This window comes from Esox lucius, chromosome 24, assembly GCF_011004845.1.
Source record: "Esox lucius isolate fEsoLuc1 chromosome 24, fEsoLuc1.pri, whole genome shotgun sequence".
In the NCBI taxonomy this organism is placed as follows: domain Eukaryota; kingdom Metazoa; phylum Chordata; class Actinopteri; order Esociformes; family Esocidae; genus Esox; species Esox lucius.
In genome coordinates, this window is record NC_047592.1 from 16229749 (window position 1) to 16250786 (window position 21038).

General features: G+C 42.9%; 2 protein-coding genes and 1 long non-coding RNA gene across 3 annotated transcripts; 2 read left to right on the forward strand and 1 right to left on the reverse strand.

Moving 5' to 3' along the window:
* Positions 1–348: 348 nt before the first annotated feature.
* Positions 349–9103, forward strand: LOC105028164. Its single transcript, XR_829355.4, has 3 exons — positions 349–563; positions 6523–6630; positions 7796–9103. It is a non-coding gene; the product is annotated as an uncharacterized LOC105028164 (long non-coding RNA).
* Positions 9093–14614, reverse strand: mettl3 (methyltransferase like 3). The gene is made up of 11 exons (XM_010900696.4): positions 14202–14614; positions 13844–14037; positions 13228–13695; positions 12907–13082; positions 12426–12639; positions 12101–12288; positions 11547–11585; positions 11342–11450; positions 9883–9948; positions 9625–9737; positions 9093–9542 (listed from the first exon to the last, which is right to left on the reverse strand). Exons 1-11 carry the CDS (start codon positions 14302–14304, stop codon positions 9431–9433), a joined length of 1782 nt encoding a protein of 593 aa, XP_010898998.1. The 5' UTR covers positions 14305–14614; the 3' UTR covers positions 9093–9430.
* Positions 14615–14673: 59 nt separating this feature from the next.
* Positions 14674–21025, forward strand: ttc5 (tetratricopeptide repeat domain 5). Its single transcript, XM_010900697.4, is given in 11 exon segments — positions 14674–14986; positions 15601–15733; positions 16494–16705; positions 16982–17132; positions 18925–19016; positions 19104–19160; positions 19298–19444; positions 19701–19915; positions 20164–20233; positions 20235–20309; positions 20614–21025. Coding segments are annotated over 11 exon segments (1335 nt in total). The 5' UTR covers positions 14674–14923; the 3' UTR covers positions 20734–21025.
* Positions 21026–21038: the final 13 nt, after the last annotated feature.

Below are 21038 nucleotides of genomic sequence, written 5' to 3' on the forward strand. Positions count from 1 at the left end.
ATGTCTTTCAACATTCTTCTCAGCTCTTCCATATAATACATTTTTTAGAAGACATTATTATTACATCAAAGTGCCAACAGACTTCCAAAACGACTACGTGGGCAATAACAGCTCTCAAAACGTGTATATAAAATGTAACACTTTAACTTTTAACTTTTTTATACACAGACATTAACCGTAACTGATTATATTTCCAGTTCACGGCTGTCCATCAATGCCTGTTATGGACTGTAGAAGACAAGTGAAAATGGAATAGAGGAGCAGAGAAAGAGAGATGAAGAGGGAGAAGGCGTGTCGGATTTGATTTGTGGCCCTGCTCCAGGGATTAGCTATTTAAAGTGCAGGCGCTCCACGCGCTTCACAAATTTTCCTGTAGTACAGAACGTTCGCCTTGCGGAGTCTAGCGGAGGTCTTGATAGTTATTCGAACTGACACATCTAATGGACCAAAGTTTCAAATGGTGAAATCGCATTTTAATTGGATCCAGTAGGGCAGTAAAGTTGTATAGGTAATAATATACTCAAACACTTTTCTTTAAGATCTGCAATTTACACCTGTATAAGGTAGGTTTTTATACTTTTTATTTTAACAGTTACGTATTGTAGCTCGAGACTTTAATACTTGTATGATGAGCAAAGATGAAATCAGCCGTTGTTAAATTATTTCATAGTAGTGATTTATTTGCACGTTTAATCAGTTCGAAGTGAAGTAATGTTCGTCTCTACATGTTGCCCTTACATGTAGAGATGAACATTAGCCTAATGTTAAGGGAAAGTTTAATTGTAATCTACCCCAGAGAGGGAGTGCGGCCGCCGGCCGTTGATTTTGGTGTCTGTGTTGGACGTAGGCTACCTGTTGTGCGCTTTGCTGTACAGCCAGCGTGAATGCTATTTACTATGATAATCAAGCTTAATGAGTTTTAGGCTTAACATTGGGTTGCATGTTGTTGTTTAGATTTGACTTCAGTTCATTTTTGCTTTGAGACCTTGGCACATATTCAACTGTTAGCGCACGGGTGTTCATTTATATCTGGGCCACTGGTCTCCAAATGTTTCCAAACAAGGTGGTGTTTGTGGGACAAAATCTCTCCTTTATTTACGTCCTCACGCGCTCAGCTTTCAGTTTAAACGGAAACACAGTAATATGCTACTGCGAAACATTTGAATTGTGTCCATAAGTACTTTGACAGTGACACGTTTTTTATGTTATTGCTCAGTACTTCACATCCTACTTTGGATTTGAAGTGGAAATGTATTAGGACACATGCAATACGTGCATTTAAAATATGCACTCATATTGCTGACGCCGTAGCACGCGATTCACTACATGTGACCAGAAACTTGTGTTTGTTTTGGTTGTGATTAATCGCTTCCCCAAAGAACAGTAGGTCTAAATAATGATGGCATTTTGGAGAACATTTTACCTTTAATAACAATATATTTTTAAACACTTGCTACAGTGACTACAGATAATCATGAATTTGAAACTGTATGATTGCTAAAAGGCATGTATCACACCCACTTCAATAAAGCTAGGAGTATGCACTTTACCTTCATAGTCATTGCGTAATTTCAGATCTTAAATGCTGGAGTATGGAGCCAAAGAAAAAAAATTGTCACTACCCAAATAATTTGGAACCAGACTGTTTCTGATTTCCTTTAACATCAATTAAACGTATTCTGATAAATACAAGTTGTTGTATATTAAAATCTGTCTGGAAATACACTTAAATGGACAGATTAAAACACACCCCAATGCATTTAAACCAGGTACTGCATGTGAAAATAGTACTTCATTGTACTTTCAAATTGATTTGGTCCACAAAAAACGTAAATACACAGGAAATAAGTATTTATACTAGGTTAAGGTTTTTTATGTGGGCTGGTGATCGTTCAGTGCTCATCAATCCAGTTAGATGTTGTTTTCTATCATGAGGGTGGGGGGTGGTGGTGGGGAAAGAACATTGACAAAAAGGTGTGTGTTGGGGCACTCACTGTTCACCTAGCAGTTTGGCTTTGCCAATAGTCCATTGTTGTGTCACTTCATTCAGCCCGGTACGTGCTCGGAGGCCCTCTGACTGGGATGAGCCTTTTATTGGAGCGGATGCCTTGGTTTTCAGAGAGAGAACAGTCCCTGGAGCTCATAAACACTTTGTATTATTCCAGAAATACCATTACCAACATACTGTAGGCCTCCTAAAGAGGAGAAGATTGGACTGGAGTTAAACAATTTTTTTATATATACACATGGAAATCTGACATCTGTTAAGTTTGCCTGTATAATGTGGTACTTCTAGCCTATAAGCCGCCAGCCATTTTACAGAAGACACACACCAGGAATCTCTATTTAAAATAGTGACACTATTTACAGTGTACATTTCTCCTAAAATCTGTGACGTGTTTGCACACATACTGTACAGGCAGGTGTGTCGAAAGTAAACTGTGGGTAATCACTTTGAAACCACAAACACACAAGGCCAGAGCACAACCTACTAATATTTATGGTAATATTGAGCAATCCGTAGCTGCCCCAACAAGTCACTGAGCTGGCAGTGAGTGGAAAACCACATGGTTCCGCGCTGCACGTCCGTCACGTCGCCCCGGGCCTTTTCAGGAGGGAAGAAACGGCCGCAGGAAAAGAGAGCCCCAAAATCCACTTTCACTATTGTGTTTATGTGGGAACTGTGTTCAACTCTCTCCCTCTCTTTTTCTCTCTGTCTGACTTTTTTTTTCTCACTCTTTTATTCCTCTCTTCTATCTGAGTCCTTTCTCTCCATCTCTTCATCCCCCCCTCACCCCCCATCCTTACCTCCACTCCCCCCACCACCGGACAGGGGTGGTTGTTCTGCTCAAAGCTCGGTATGGTTGTCGATCTCTGCCAGAGACTCGCTGTACTGCAGCCATTAATGACCAGGGCCCAAAATTCCACACGACTGCACTGACCAGCCATTCGTGTGTTTGTGTGTGTTTGTGCGTGAGTGAGACCAAAGAATGAGAAAAACAGAGTGTTTCTGAGAAGGTTATTAATACCCAAAGAATGTATTATCGCCGTGTAACTTTGACATAGGGAAAGAAACAGGCAAAGAAACCTAAACCTGAACAATATGCACTATTATATTTTAATAATCTTTAAGCCATCTTAAATGTGATGTTTCTATTTGCGTGCGTTGTCTTTTGTGCTACATTCATTTCCATTATTCCCATCAGTTTATATAATGTCACGCACTTGGAAATGCCCTTTGTATGAAATGCGCTGTTCAAATAAACTTGCCTTGCCTCCAACAGAACCCAGGTTTCTTTAGTTTTCCTGCCCACTCCGCTCACTTTCCCACACTCTCCTTTGTACAATACACTAATACCCGTACAACAACAAACAAGGGGATGTCCTATAGTCAACGCCTGCATCTAATGGAGCCCTGACCACTCAATCACAGTGCTATCACTTACTCAAGCATCCCCTTCCCCCTTAGGAATTCATAAGTGGCTAAATGAATCAGTGTCTGTCTAGCTGAAGGGCTAAAATAGCTTTTAGGTGGACGAGGTCCAACTTTCTGCAGGTAGAACTGGGCCAAACAACATGTAAGTGATGTAATATATTCGCTGTCCACACGCTGAGAGGTGTGCAAAGCAACACCAGACCAAAGGAAATGGAAGTGAAAGAGAATGGGGGGGTGGGGGTGTAGCGAGAGAGTGATTAAAGAAAGAGTTGTTACGGTGATATAAAGTAAGAGAGGGAAAAGATGCTCTGATGGCTATTTTCAACCCTCGTGACGGTCGACATGGGAATGGGTGTCACATTTATAAGTCCCCTTTAGCCTGACCCCTAGGGGTCAAAACCGCTTGTGTGCAGGCTTTATGAACCTGCCCTGTGAGTGCAGACTCCTGTAGCAGCCAGGAAAGCACACAAGCATACACACACACACACAGAAACTCACTGACTAACAATGAGTGAAAAACCGGTAAGAGGGTGTTCACTCCAGATTGCACGTCTGCAATCACAGCAGAATCCGCAGAAAGGCGTCTGTTTTATGTGGTCATGGGTTTGCAGGAAAGCGTCAATTTGTCAGCAGGCTCCACCCCTCCCTCCCCCACCATCCTCTGTTGATGTTGCCACGGAGCAGAAGCCGAATTGAGCTCTATGATGATGCAATACCTTGTGAGGGGATTTATAATGGAAAGCAGTGGGATTGTCTCCACAGAGGGAAGACATTAACGTTGCGTCTGTACTACTCCGGTAGCTTATAACATAAGGTCAATGGGACTAGGGTAACCAATATGTGAAATTAGTTTATATTGATCAGGTAAAACACTGAGACTTGAGTGGCATTTAGAAGGTAATAGATGAGCCGCTAACCTACCACAAATGAAAGGTCATTTAAATTGACAACTAACCTCTTCCACTGAAAATGGCGTAATATCAATGTTCCTCAGAATAATGCCCGTACAACAACAAACAAGGGGATGTCCTATAGTCAACGCCTGCATCTAATGGAGCTCTGACCACTCAATCACAGTGCGATCACTTACTCAAGCATCCCCTTCCCCCTTAGGAATTCATAAGTGGCTAAATTAATCAGTGTCTGTCTAAAATATAGCTTTTAGGTGGACGAGGTCCAACTTTCTGCAGGTAGAACTGTCAGAACTGAGTGTTTCTGCGTATGCTGAGCAGTTGTTGGCTACATTTCCTTCACTCTGTGGTCCAGCTTGTCCCAAACTAATAGGGTTGAGGTTGGGTTTATGGTTGGGTTTATGGAGGCCAGGTCATCTGATGCAGTATCATCACTCTCCTTGGTCAAATAGCCCTTACAGAGCCTGGATGTGTTTTGTGTCTGTCCAGTTGAAAAACAAATAATAGTCCTACTAAGCGCATAACAGATGGGATGGCGTATGACTGCAGAATGCTGTGGTAGTCGTGCTGGTTGTGTGTGATTTGAATACTAAATAAATCACAGACACCGGCAAAGCACCCCCACACCATCACAATTCCTCCTCCATGCTTCACACTGGGAACCATACAATGCGGAGATCATTCTTTCAACCACTCTGCACCTTAAAAAGAGAAAACTGCACCTTTTTCTTTCCTTTCCAAAAAAGTCAAAAAGGAAGGTTTTGAGTGAGGAATAAAAGGGGGAAAATGAAGAGACCACTGCAAGTTGAACGCTTCTGTTCCTCACTCAAAACTTTCCAACTTTTTTGGTTATGAGAGAAAAAGGTGCAGTGGTCTCTTAATTTTTTCGGGAGCTGTATGTATTGATGAAAAATGCTTTATTGACAGAGACAGTGAAGATAACGTTTTTCCTGGCCAGTAGTGGACTGGACGATGCAACTGTAGGTGTGCCCCGGAGGCAGCTGTTCAGAGCGCTGGACCACCCTAGGACACAAATGCATTCATGTTAGTGTCCCACAGCTGTTTAGAGCGCTGGACCACCCTAGGACACAAATACATTCATATTAGTGTCCCACAGCTGTTTAGAGCGCTGGACCAACCTAGGACACAAATACATTCATGTTAGTGTCCCACAGGCCATTTTCCAGAAGATAACTTCTGTAGGGCAGAATCCCAAAGTGCTTCCAGAGTAAAACACAAACAGGAGATATATCTGGCCTCACTTATCCTGCCTGGGTTGTATGTGTCATGTGACCTCTGTGTAATTCCAGCCTTGGGTTTATTCAGCTCCTCTATCCGTCTGCTGTAGCCCGTTGACGTCTACTGGATTATCTATGGGTGTGTGTGTGTGTGTGTGTGTGTGTGTGTGTGTGTGTGTGTGTGTGTGTGTGTGTGTACTCGCGCATGTGTTTGAATGCTCAAGTGCCTTTGCCTGACTGTTGACCAGAGACAACAGAGATTAACTAAGCCTCATCAGGTTTCATGGTGTCCTGTCATTGAACAGATCGTCCCCTCAGAGTGACATTATTGGACTAATTCCATTATGAATTCCCTGGACTAGTGAACCAAACCGTTATAATTCCATCATTGTTTCGCTCTGAGATAAAGGCCCATTTGACTTACTGTATCTTGTTAATGTCTGGTTGATAGAGGTTAATTAATAGAAAGTGGCCTTGTGGAAAAAAAAAATTGTTAAGCAATTGTTTTGGAAACTAAAGGTCAGTCTGTCAAGGCCAGTCTAATCAGTTGGCTGAGAATTTGTGATTTGATATGTTATCTTGGGATTTCAAGATAACACTAACATTACTCTGGCCCAGAAATCCTCTCTGGCATTCATAACACATCAGCCCATATTCTCTTTTGAGGCACCCAATATTAGCCAGTTTCTTGTCATTTGGTGCTAAAAAACTATGTAGACAGGGTAACTCTTGGCCCAGTGAGCAGAAATATTGAATAGCCTACCTGGCATTGTCCAGAAATGTCAGATATTTAGTCCATTCCTGACAAAACCTCTAGGCAATTGAGAAATGGGTAAATGCTTTGCAACTAGAGGTTTACAAGGTATGCGGCATAAAATATGTACACAAGTAAAAGATTTATACCATTCTTTCTTAACTCACTTTCTTTTTGTCTCAGAACTCCTCTCTCCATCTACAGCCATGGGTGTGAAGGTGCTTCAGTGCTTCCCTTGGTACAGGCGCTGTAAAGAACGATGCAAGGCAAAACAGTGCCCCCCACCAGCAGGTAAGAGAACTACAGACTCCCATTACATGTTTTATTGGTTTGTGTATATACTGTATACCACATTACATAGTACTGATTATGTGCATTATCACTAAGCCCAGCATAGACATGACCTGGAAGGCATGTTGAAACTAGTTATTCCCTATCATCCGGGATGTCAGTAAGGCCATGTTAAAGAAAGGCTTGGACCAGCCCCTTATAAAGCCAGACATCCCAAAATTATATAGTCATTCATTTATAATAACGATTCTGCTCTATTAAACTGTTTGTCATATTAGCAAAATGGTTAACAGATTGAAAAGTTGAATTACCCTCCCAGTAAACTCTAAAATGTTTTTATTGATTTAATTGGGATTTTGTTTGTGATAATTTACACTAACGATTCTGTAAATGGACGTATGTTTATTTTTACATAGGTACTGTATTGACAAAAAGATAAAATTAGTTCAGGAGTATCACTTTATTTATTAATGTTTAAATGTTTACATTACTTTCTTTGTCCTCCATACAAACAACTACTGTAAGATCCATTTGTCAAGTATTACATCTCAAGTACAGATTAAACTACAAAGATGTTTCAAAAGCAATATGAGAATGGCATTGTTTGGTAGAAGTTAACAATAAAAAAAACTTAATAGTCATCTTGTTAGACATGGTCAGGTTATAAGTTATCCATGATGTATTTAACCAACAAGGCAAATCAAAGATACATTGTCCTTCGGGAGTTTGCATGTAAAGGCCATTGATAATTTAGAAAATTTAATAATTCAACTTCTGCGATGGAGAAAAAACCTAGAACGGACCCCTCAATAACACAATAATGACCTAAACTCCAGAGTGAATTCCAGAGAATAAAAAAAATTACAGACAAGATTTCAGAGGAATTATTGGTTGAACTCGGAAAGCTTGGTTCAACACGAAACTGGGAGAGGAATGACCATTTTAACAGGACAATAATCTAAACAGGAGATACTTACCAATAATACAGTGAATCTTTTAAATGTATTATATACACTATTACCAACTGTCACATTGGTGGCATCATGCGTTCCAGTGTGTAAATCATCAAATCACACGATGTTGGGACATGGAGAAACACCTAATTAAGATGTGATTTTTCATCCTGCCTCTTTCTCTCCTCAACCCTCACCCTCTACCCACAAAGATCCTATCCCACCAGTCTCCAGAGAGGAAAGAAAGCCTCGTCTGTCATCTACAGTGTCGGTGGGCAGCGATGGCGAGGGCGCCAGCAGCCTGCGCGGATCCCAGATCTACTTCTCTACCAAGGCTCGTCTCTCCTTCAGACACCAGATGGACAGCAATTTCAACGCAGTGGACGCAACCTGTTGAGAGCAGCCTCACTCTCCGGGGTAGTGTTCGTTTTGGCATCTAACATGAGAATGTGGACTGAATCAGGGAGTGACTACCTGGGATTGTCCAGCAGCCGTCATCATCCATCAACGCTAGCTTCTCGCGTGTCTATGGTAGCCATTTCTCAATCGAGCTAAACTGAACAGCGAACGGGGCAAAAGGTTCTGTGTGAAGAGCCGAGACCTCCTCTGCTCAGTTGTATATATCTTTCTCAATTTACCCTTCAGGAGTGACAGTGAAGTCATGGATGTTTCGCAGTAGATTTGAGTTCTTCACTACAACAGAGAAAGACTGAATGCAATGCTAACATAGCTAGTGGAAAAATGTAATGGAGAAATGTTTACAACATCATTACCTACCAAGTGCATTGTTTTTCCTTTTCTTTTTTTTGGGGGGGGGGGGCATTTTTTTCTTTTCACCAATTTATTTTTCTACTTCGCTTTAATGAATGCACATGTTGGAGTGTGGGTTACTGGATTGATTGGGTCTCATAAATGGCCACATATCAATAAACTTTACAATACCATAGCCAGTAAATACAACAAGCTTAAGCACTCCAAACTTTGAACACCAGCTTTCTTAATCATGACGGTATCCTAACTTGCTAAGAAAGATGCAGCAACTCGATTTGATACGTTTGGCTAATATAGTATATGTATATTTGTGCCTTTTTTTTTACTCAACATCTTTTAAGTGAAAATACATGTGGTATTGACACTGCTGTAGTGCCCTGACTGCTTGGAACGAGCCTATTGTTTATTAATATCTAAACATCTTTGAAGCCTCTCTGAGCTTAGGGAACATTTACCTTTCCTGAGTGGGGAACATCAAATAAATGGCCTAAAAGGTGAACAGAGATGCCTCACTTAATAGTTTAAGGATAAAACACATTTTGTTTATTTTTTTTAACAAATGTAAGTCGTAGATACTTTCTAACTGTGTTGCTTGAGCACTGTAACTACCTGGAACTTTTGTGGTAATAATGGAATGTACATAATCACCCATAACTGAAGTGTTTATGAACTTGAAAATATCAATGTTGTACTTTCAATAACATCCTGATGTTCAACAATTTGAATGGAAATTAAAGATCCCAAAATTGTTCTTTATTCTCATTGACAAAATATACTAACAAAGTAATAATACAAAAAAACATATACCAGAATAATGATGGGTGTATTCTTGTTTGCTTTATGTGAAATGTGTAAATATCTGATGCAGATATTTACTTGAACAACCTTTTTAATACAAAACATTCTAAAAGGTACAAAAAGAGACATGGAAAAAAAGGACAGAAGGCAGTCCATCAAAGTTCAAGTCAGCGTTGATCAGTGTATGCTGTTCTTCATTCCCCTCTGCGACTAGGTTCATAACATAACACGAATACTGATTGACAATGTTGAACCTTCACAGGCTGTTAAAGACGACCCTACATGTTCTTGGTTTTGGAGATCACCCCGTCTGGGTATCGTTTCTTGAAGCGAGCCACAACGTCAGGGTCCAAGAGGTGGATCCCATCCAGTTGATTCCCAAGAGTTACCCTGGGAGGGAGAGAAAAGAAGGCTTGAAAAAAAAAAGCACAACTACAGACAATTATTCAACACGGAAATACGATAAACACACCAGTTGGGTTGAACATTGTGGGGTCTGCCAAAGAGCTCAATCTTCCTGGTGCCAGGTGAGAGTCTCTCAATCATCCCATAGATCTCATCTGGCTTGTGGCTGGTGGAACGTACCTGAGAGAGAGAAGACACTATTGAGTTAAAACATCTCAGGCTCCTTTAGAGCTTGAATGGAACATCAAATGGCCCCAAGGGTCCGTTTTCATGGACAGATAAAAACTGCGTCAACGAAAGCAGCCCATGTTGATTGACCCCTGACCTCTGCCACGATTACATCACAGTCCAGCCCTCTGTTGAAGCCCTGAGGGTTTCCCTTAACTCCCACCTGGGGGGAGGAACACACGCAGGAACATGGTAAGGGTATGTTGAGTGGTCTAAATCATAAAAACAATACTACACTACACACACGCTATCCCACAACACTAAACCTATTGCCCCAGACTGTCCGATCAGGAGGAATGAGAGGTATGAGGGAACACAAATGATCACATTCTACAAACATCACAAAATATCAGAACACAGACAAACACCCAAAGACATATCACAATACAGTCAAAAGAAACATACTACCACACGCTTACCAAACACCATACCACATTGCAACCTATCACACTCAGAACACACCATATCTCATAACATTCACCAAACCTCACAATACACCATATCACATAACACTAAACAAACATCACATTATACAACATCACATAACATTCACCAAACAAAACCATCCAAACTCAACAGATCACAACATAGCCACATGCTCACCAAACACAAACTCATATTGCAACCTATCACACTCAGGACACATCACATAACATTCACCAAACTTCACATTACACTGTATCACATAACATTCACCAATCATCACAACACATCACATAACACTCCCCAAATATCACACACCCATCAAACATCTCATTATAACATAAAACCTAACACCAAATATCAAATACCCACCAAACATCACATTATACCATATCACATAAAACTAACCAAAGATCACATTATAAATATCACATAACATTCCACAAACACCACATAACATATCATTCACCAAACAAAACCATCCAAACTCAACAGATCACAACATAACTACATGCTTATCAAACACCAACTCATATTGCAACCTATCACACTCACAAAAAATATAAGGTATCACTACCGGACCATATCACATAACATTCACATTACACCGTAATGACAGTATCACATAACACTCCCTAAATATCACATACCCACCAAACATCACTTTATACCATAATACTCCCCAAACATCATATTATATTACATCATGGGCCGGTTTCAAAGACACAGATTAAGCCTAGTCTAGGACTAAAACAACAAGATAATTGGAGTTTTCTATTGAATTTGATTTCTGAGTCCTAGACTAGTTTTAATACATGTCTGCAAAACCGGCCCGATATCACATAACATTACACAATATCACATAACACTAACCAAACATTACATTAAACCATATCACATAACATTCACCAAACAAAACTATCAAAAATCTACATATCACAACATAACCACATGCTCACCAAACACCAACTCATATTACAACCTATCACACTCACCAAAAATATAAGGTATCACTTCAGGACACACCATTTCACATAACATTCACATTACACCGTAATGACCGTATCACATAACACTCACCAAACATCACATTATACCATATCACATAACATCCACCAAACAATCAGATTTACCAAGCAGTGCTCTTTCCCATGATTCAGCCAGTGACCAGTCCTTCCAGTGCGAATGATTCTCTGTAACTGGTTGGTCTTCACCCAGATGATCTCGTCAACACGCTCATACCTATGAAATAAAGCAAGGAAAAGGACAGGCCCACATTCAGATGAGACCAGTTATTAAGTAGCCCCTACTATAAACGTATGAAAAAAAGACACTCACCCCCAAAGACTTAGACATTCCCTACCCAACTCCATGGCCCTAAAAGAAACAGATAAGAGCATTACAGCAAAACGCATGGGGGGGAGGTATATGGCCAATATATCATGGCTAAGAGATGTTCTCAGGCACGACACATCTGGGAGTGCCTGGATACAGAGATTAGCCGTGATATATTGGCAATATACCACAATCCCCTGAGATGCCTTGTTGCTATTATAAACCAGTCAATGCAATTAGAGCAGTAAAAATGTATGTGACGTCACAGACACGGTATACGTTTCATTTATCACCATTATAGGCCACAACAAGGCATCTCGCGGGTTTGTGCTACATTGCCAAAATACCACGAGTAAGCGCTAGTTCCAGGCATACTGTAATGTGACGGGCCGAATAACAGCTCTTAGCCGTGGAATATAGGCTGTATGCCAGAAGTTTTAATCCGTGAATTCAGATTGGCTGAAATTAGCAGTATATCAGTCCAGAAGTATGATCTGATTACATTATTAACCAGTTCACAATATTGGTACATGGTCAATAGAGTACACCCCTTGTACCTGCCAGTCACCCAGAGGAAGAGGAAGCCGTCATCCTGGAGGAAGGGGATGTGGAGCTTCCTCATCTCATCATCCGTCAGAGTGCCATAGGGCAGCTCCATGTGAATGTCCCAGGGAGGGTCAGCCATCACCACGGAAAACTTCCCCAAAATCGACACATCCAGGACACGGATGTCACAACAGATCCACTGTGATGGGATCAAAAATACTCAAAAGTGTAAGGACATGTAGCCAGGAAGGAAGTATAGCCCGTCAACTTGCCATCCCTTAATTGCATCTCTTCCTCTCGCGAACTCTCCCTCTCCATTCCCGGTCTCTATCTCACCTGAGAGGGGAACAGTTTCCCCACGTTGCTGTCCTCCTCCCCCGGGTGCAGTCCCACCTCCAGGCCACCTGCCTGGGGGCCCAGCAGACCCCCCTCAGCTTCTGGGGGGGCGTCGATCTCGTAGTGGACATATTTACACGAGTCCATGTGGAAACAGGTGTTGAGGAAAGAGCAGTCTCCAAGACTCTCGTCTGTGTGCTTGTTGATGATGCGTCTGGGAGGATGGCGGGAAAACAAAGCTCAGCCAATAAAGTGGGAAAGGATAAGACGCATCATCCAATTAAAAGAGATGTGTAAGTTAAGTGTAAGGTAAATGATGACATAGTACGTAGAGGACAGATCAGCAAACAAGAAAAAATATTTTTTGGTGGGGATGATTAAAAAGTATAGAATCAAAGATAGTCAGAAAATCTGTATTTCTTGAATAATCCCGAATTGTACATATTTTGGTATTTCTAAGACAGTACATCGCAGCACTGACCGGAAGTGCAACTTGGTGCATGGCTGGGGTGTAAATCCAGACCGCATACACTCCTCTTTGGTTCCATGGTCACAGAACTCCTGGACCTGGGCACGACCACGTGAACGGAACTTCTCAACGATGGACTGTTCCTTAGCTGTGCTGGTGTTCAGCAGCTCCAGGATCTCCCTGCTCATCTACCAGACACACAAACACAATTGGGTTTTGATTTTGCCAATGTCTGTGTTGACCAAACATTGGGCAGTGTTAATACATTTGCACTAGTGTGTATTCATACTATCCTATAAACCCCATCTTCCCTCTCCTCAGAGGGGAATGTACCTTTTTGCTCTGCTGCTCCTTGGTGGACTGCTGGTTAAGGAGGCTCTCTATCTCCATGTCCAGATGAGATGTCTGCCCCTTACTGGTCCTACCCTGTTTATCTGCCCCGCCCCTTCCACCCCCAGCCTTCCAATCAGAGGTCCCAACGAGCTGGGAGGAGGAAGCGGGTGCCAGGGAAATGGAAGAAGTGGGCGGAGGGGAGGGTGGGCTCTGCAGAGCAGGGGAGGAGCCTGGAAGTCTTTTGTGGTGGCCCTGGTCCTCCGCTTTACGCTTGGCCCCCGTCCTCTGGGCTAAGGCTCCTCCCCCAATCATGGCCCAGAGTTTTGTGTGGTCCACGGAGACTACGAGCGTGGAGGTGGAAGAGGATGGCGAGGTGGCCATGGATGGCTGGCGAACTTCAATTAGCTCCTGGGCTGAGAACTTGAGCAGCAGACTCTGGATGCAACCATGGGTGACGGGGGCTTCAGGCTGCAAAACAGGAAAAAATAGGATCAGATTTGAGAGGAAGACTAAAAGAATAGAAAAAGAAAAGCAAAATAGAAATTGCTGGTGTCCATAGTCTTTAGTTTGCCTCTGTGCCAATCCATAAACATTGGCTAGCAGGACACACACTCACTGTGTTGAGCTCCTTAGTGATGGTCAAAGAGTCAGAGGGTAGTGAGAGGCTAAGGTCAGACAGATAACCCAACAGTCTTTTCTCTAGTTCGGGATCCGGGGGGCGTTCAGCCTCCTTCTGTGGGGGGCTCTGGAGGGTTGGTCCTGGACTGTCACTCCGTGTTGCAGTTCCTTCAGAACTGCTACCTCCGACTTCTGAAAATATTTTCTGTTTTAAATACCACGAAGTAAATCATATTGTCTGTAATAACGCTGACTATGTAGATCACTAGCATTCAGACCGGAGAAGAGTTTAGTATGCCCTCGTCCTTCCTTTTCCCAATCCCGCCTCTTACTAGCTAGCTAATGTTAGCATATACCTGCAGAGAGTTGAGTAGGATCTTTCCGTCGCCGCTGCAGTCTCTCTCGTAGCGAGTCCAGCTGCTTCTTGTGTGCCTGTATGTTGCTCCATGTATCCGACATTTCCAGTAAGGTCAATTGAGAAAATGTGTCGAGATATCTTCGAGATCACTTAGTTTAGCGGGATAGTATGTGACACCGCTTGCACTGTGTCGGACTAGTAGCAACGACAACACATGAACAGTTCCCCCTTGTTCAAAGTAAGAGACCGAAGAGGCATATCCGATATCAGTCACGTAACTCTTCTTAATATTACAGTAGATATTTCAATTAATATGGAATTGTTCAACCGTATGAACTTGTTTAAGTAATATGTTTAGATGGTGTTCTTTGGTGACTATTCACTAAGCAATCGATTGGTTCGTTATAACACGGATGTGTTTTGGAAACGGACACATTTCCGGTTAAAGAAAAGTCAACTTCTGGCCGACTCTGGCTAAGTCGAGATAAGTCTATTCAATAAAACTCCAAACCTCATTTTTAGTTAATCGGGTAGTTATTTATTAATCTGAGGTAAAACATGTTTCTATAGTTTCACTATTAGCAAATAAGAGCGCAAATAAATAAGCAATAAATATGTAAATATTCTTCAGCACACCACTCCAGGCCAGAAGGTGCCGTACTTTCAATTGACTCTTCAGACAATGTTCGCGAATTCTTCTTCTAATAACCACTGGGAAACATGGCGGAAGCGGAGAAGGATGGTGATCCTGCGAATGACAAAGATGATTTAGACATTTTAAAGGTATTGCGGAAGATAATGATATTATTTCGGCATGCAAAGTATTGTCTTGAGTTTCCTTAAATGGACAATTTTAATGACTGTTTCTTTAGGCGAAGCAGTAACTAAAATCCCATCTTTCCTTTGTTGGTAACAAGCTAACTCCTGGCTCGTTACTATAACAACTGACATCAGCTGTCATACATATTAATCTATCAAATTCTGCTCGTGGTCGGTTTTATTTCAAAATTTTCCACCGAGTTCTTCGTTGCAAAATCTGTCCAGTCACCAGTTCTCGCAAAATGTTAAGGCACCTAGCTCTTTAGCTAGCTTTGAGTGGTGTACATCGTTCTTACAATCTCCTCATCTTGGCTAGCCAGTTAGCGCCTGAGACGTCTAGCCATGATGCAGCAATCTAGTTAACCTGCTGTATCATTCCTCGCTGCCAGTTTATGTGCATGCGTCCACTCATGCCACGGCCCAATCCTCATCAAGTTAATTTACACTGCATTCCTAATCATCAACATATTTTTTAAATGCAGTGTTTGTATCAGCAGACATCTTCCTCTCAGTTAATGCAAGAAAATAGTTTATCTTTTTGCCATCAATATACATTACACCCTTTCTTCCTTGGTCAGGAACAGGTGGATGAGTTGTATCGCTTTCGGGATAATTATTTTGAGACTCACGGTGTGGAGGATGCTGGAAGAAAGCAGAGGGATGTAGCACAGGAGATGGAGAAGACGCTAAAGAAGCTGGAGGAGAAAGAAGGTGATAATGGAACAAAATGGACAGTGTTTAGATTGCGTAACTATAGCTACATGTTAAAGGAATATACTGACATTTTCCAAAGCAGTTCCGTGTCAATTTATCATTTAATTACAACTTTTAACACATTATTCTGTGTTCACGCAGCTTGCTTGATTAGAGAGAGGGACCTCTTAATGCCTTAATCTACATAACTAAGACTACATTTCTAGCGTTCAGCCTCATTTGGCCATAACAATTTTTTTCCATGGTCATATATGCGCTGTTGTCTCATGCAGTAGCGGGTGAGCCAGAGGACAGTGTTCTAACGCCATACTAATAGAGTTGAGCTTTTCATCCGTTTGGCATATTATGTCCTTAAAGGGTCATTGTGTAGAATCCTGCCTTTAACGTTTACAAGACTGAATTTAAACAATTACATGACTTGTCTCTTCTCTTCCCTTACTGAATGTTAGTCCGGGTTAGTTTTGGGGGGTAGCATTGCAAGTGTCTAAAGCAAGTATGAGGAGACTATACGTCAATGCAAACTGATTGATGGAATGTCGAAAGTTTCAATGGGCAATATCTCAGGCACTCTTGAGTATTTTTGTTGAAATAAATATTTGAAACATTAACTGAAAACATTAAGTGTAGATGTGTTCTGATCATGTATGCTTTTATTTATGCTAGTAGTACAGTAAATATACATATGGCAATTTTTAAGAACGCAAAAATAATTAAATTGAAATTTTAATTTAGAAAATCCCCTCTTGGTTTTCTGTAGAGCTGTACAAGCACAATGCTGAGTTCCTGCTTCTGAGGGGCCGCTGCCTGGGGGTGGCTCCGGAGTTCAGCAGCACCGCCGAGGAGTGCCTGTCCCGGGCTGTGAAGCTGAAGCCCGGGCTGGTGGAGGGCTGGAACACCCTGGGGGAACAGTACTGGAAGAAAGGAGACCTGGTCACCGCCAAGACCTGTTTCACAGGAGCCCTGCAGCAGGTGAGAATACATTAATAACGTGTTTTATTTGCATGGCAGGAGGTTAGCTACAGAGAGATGTCTGTGGATCGGATATTGCATTGAGCTCAACATGTAAAGACCAACTTCAGGGAAGAATAAAGAATGTGGAAGCAGTCCCTTCTAATTTTGAGGCCGTCTACTGTTTTCTGACCCTTCTTTTATATTTTTCTTTACTGTCTTTTACCCTCTTGTTAAGAGGAGCTTCCTTCTTTCCTGTGTTTACCTGATCCCATTTGTTTCCTCCCTCTCTCCCAGAGTAAGAACAAGGTGTCCCTGAGAAGTCTTTCCATGGTACTGAGACAGCTTCCTGGAGGGGTCAGTGACGAGCAGGGGAAAAGGGTCCTGGAGAGTGTGGACATGGCCAGGCAGGCTGTACAGCTGGACGTCACCGACGGAACCTCCTGGTGTGAGTACAATGGATGGTGTGTGTGCGCGTGTGTGTGTGTGTGTGTGTGTGGGGGGGGGGGGGGGTGTAACACACTCCTATCTAGTGGAGCATACCATTGTGCTCATAAGTTTGCATACCCTGGCAGGAACTGTGAAATTTTGGCATTGATTTTGAAAATATGACAGATTTTTTTTAAAACTGTTTTTTATTCAAGAATAGTGATCATATGAAGCCATTTTTTATCACAGTTGTTTGGCTCCTTTTTAAATCATAAGGATAACATAAATCACCCAAATGGCCCTGATCAAAGGTTTACATACTCTTGAATGTTCGGCCTTGTTACAGACAAACAAAGGTGACACACACTGGTGAAAATGGCAATTAAAGGTACATTTTCCACACCTGTGGCTTTTTTAATAGCAATTTGTGTCTGTGTGTAAATAGTCAATGAGTTTGTTAGCTCTCACGTAGATGCACTGAGCTTGATGGATACTGAGCCATAGGGAGCAGAAAATAACTGTCAAAAAAAAGACCTGCGTAACAAGGTAATGGAACTTTATAAAATTGGAAAAGGAATAAAAAATATACCCAAAGCCTTGCAAATGCCAGTCAATGTTCAATCACTTATTAAGAAATGGAAAATTCAGGGATCTCTTGATACCAAGCCAAGGTCAGGTAGACCATGAAACATTTCAGCCAAAACTGCCAGAAGAATTGTTCGGGATACAAAGAAAACCCCACAGGTAACCTCAGGAGAAATACAGGCTGTGGTGGTTTTACAATATGGCACAATATGACAATACTTGAACAAAAATGAGCTGAATGGTCGTGTTGCCAGAAAGAAGCCTTTATTCCGCCAATGCCACGAAAAGCCAGATTGCAATATGCCCAACAACACCTTGACGCCACACAGCTTCTGGCACACTGTAATTTGGAGTGACGAGACCAAAATAACGATAAGCGCTATGTTTGGAGAGGGGTCAACAAGGCCTATAGTGAAGAGAATACCATCCCAACTGTGAAGCATGGTGGTGGCTCACTGATGTTTGGGGGGGGGGGTGAGCTCTAAGGGCATGGGGAATCTAGTGAAAATGTATGGCAAGGTGAATGCAGCATATTATCAGAAAATACTGGCAGACAATTTGCATTCTTCTGCACGAAAGCTGCCATGGGACGCTCTTGGACCTTCCAGCACAACAATGATCCCAAGCACAAGGGCAAGTTGACCCTCTAGTGGTTACAGCAGAAAAATGTGAAGGTTCTGGAGTGGCCATCACAGTCTTCATACCTTAATATCATCGAGCCAGTCTGGGAAGACCTCAAACGTGCAGTTCATGCAAAACGGCCAAATATTTTGAATGACCTGGAGGCATTTTGCCAAGACGAATGGACAACTATTACAAAAGACTGCATGATGTCATTGATGCTAAAGGGGGCAATACACACTATTAAGAACCAAGGGTGTGCAGACTTTTGAACAGGGGTCAGTTAATTTTTTGTTTTATGATTGCGCCATTCTGTTATAACCTACAGTTGAATATGGAATAAGACAAATGTTTTGCCTGCTCAATCAGGTTTTCTTTACAAATGGTACATACATTACCAATTCTCCAAGGGTATGCAAACCTTTGAGCACAACTGTACCACAGTCACAGACGGCGGTAGTGGCGCGTCTACATCACGGAGAAGGATGTGGCTGTTCATTATCTTTTCACGATAAAGGATGTGACTAAACAGTGTCTACATTTTTGCACGATAAGGTTTTGTAGTTCTGAATATGAGTTAATGATTTCTAGGTATATTTTAACAGACATCCTAGGGAATGCCTACATCTCCCTGTTCTTCACATGCGGCCAGAATCCACAGATGTCTCAGCAGGCTCTGAGTGCCTACGCTCAGGCTGTAAGTACATCCATGCACACATATAGCTTAAATATCAAAGACCTCTGTTCAGCAGAACCATAATTCCTCCCCTCTTCGTTCTCTTAGGAGAAAGTGGACCGAACAGCAACATCCAACCCCGATCTGCACTTTAACAGAGCCACGGTAAACTCACTGTTTATTTTCGGCTGCTCTTCTTAAATTAACACCGACAGTGCACGTCGTAGATTAAAGGAAATGCCCGAACACGAATTGAGGTAAAGCGGATTCCCCCGGGCCACGCCTGTGTCCCCCCCCTGCAGTTGTTCCAGTATGAGGAGATGTTCGGCTCGGCCCTGGCCGGGTACAGCCGGGCTGCAGCCCTGGATCCCACCTGGGATGGGCCTCCGGAGAGGGAGAGGCAGCTGCTGGAGTACCTGGAAAAACTGACGGCGCTCACAGAAAACAAGGTGAAAACTCCTGTATTATTTGGATCAAGCTCAATAGCGAACACCTAGGTCTTTCTGTAGTTTCGAAGTCCAGTTCCCGTGTCATTGGCGGGGGGGGGGGGTGAGTGAGTGAGTATGTTTTCCGCCTGACTACCAGGCAAGTGAGGGTACATTGTGACCACTCAAAGTTAATCTGCTATACGTCTTGGCCGCCACTAGATGGCGGCAGTGTGACATGCTGTTGTCCAATGCCGACTCCTGTTTTCCACTCTCCCAGGGCAAGGTGAAAGCGCGGCGCCTGAGGTCCATGCTGTCCAGCCTCAGTACGACGGCCCTGGGGCCGTGCTCCTGCCCACAGTTTCGCTCCCCCTCCGGCCGTGTTGGGAGCCTGGAGCCGCGCACGCTGTCCGCCCTGACCCACGGCCACAACGGCGGGGTGGCCGCCCTGGGCAAGGTGGTGTTCAGCCTGGCCTCAGAGGGACGCATGGCCTTGTGAGTTCACCCCGCTGGTAGCCTCCCTTCTCACGCGGGGCCTTTGTGCCTTTAACAAACACGGGTCTCTGCGTGTCGTTTTCGATCCGGGTAATCAAGTTAATCCGTGTCACCCTGCGTTTGAACTCAGAAAAGGCGTTTGTAATGGAGGGTTAGGTGACTTCAATGAAGGGTTACGACACTTTAACGGAGGGTTATAAGACTGACGTCCTGTGTTGTAATGGCGTGTCCGTCTCTCTGTCTCCCAGTACGTTTGGCATGGTGGACAGCGAGGAGACGTGCTGCGTGGTCATGGTCTACAACACGGCCGACAGTTGGGGGGGTCCTCATCGGGGACTCCGTGGTCGTCCCGGAGCCCCGGGTCAAACGTCACAGTGTGGAGCACAACCAGCAGGTCAGTCTCTCCCGACAGCTTGCATGGACTACCCGACCGTTCTGAATGACACCGTAACACATGCAGACAATTCACATACCTTAGGGTGGCTCTGGAGACAAGTGTCCCCTGTAGTGGTGTTGAATGACTGTTGTTACAGTGAACCGCATTTCAGTTCATAAGGCCCTTTTATTTTGTGGGTACACACATTTCCAAAGACAATATAAATCCCACTAAGCCTTTTTTTTTTTTTTATCCACTTATTATAACTTCGTTATTACGTCCTACGTCCTTCTCTTTGTTCTCGTCGCGGGGGTTCCTGCAGACGTTTAACTTCCGCAGCATACGAGTGGACACCCCTCTACTCCTCATCGTCAACGGCAGGAGGCAGAACGTCCAGGCCCAGACGGCAGCCTCCGTCAGCTACAAGCCGCAGAGTGAATGAGGACGCGAGGCAAAACAGGGGGAGCCAAGAAGGAGCATGGACATTCTGTGTGCCTGTTTTAGTTTTTGTGTGAGTTTTGTAAATACTAGATCTTTGTTATGTTAAATAGTATTTAGGAATACACTGTTTGTACATATTTATAAAACTTTTTTTTTTTTTGTATTTTGTTTATGTGAGGGGGGGCTGGGGAACTTCTTAAATGACTGCCTACAATGTAATAATGAATTGCAATGACAATGGTGTCAGACTTATGGGCTCAAGACATTAAAACCGACATTCCCATTCCCCCAAATCATCTGTTTCTC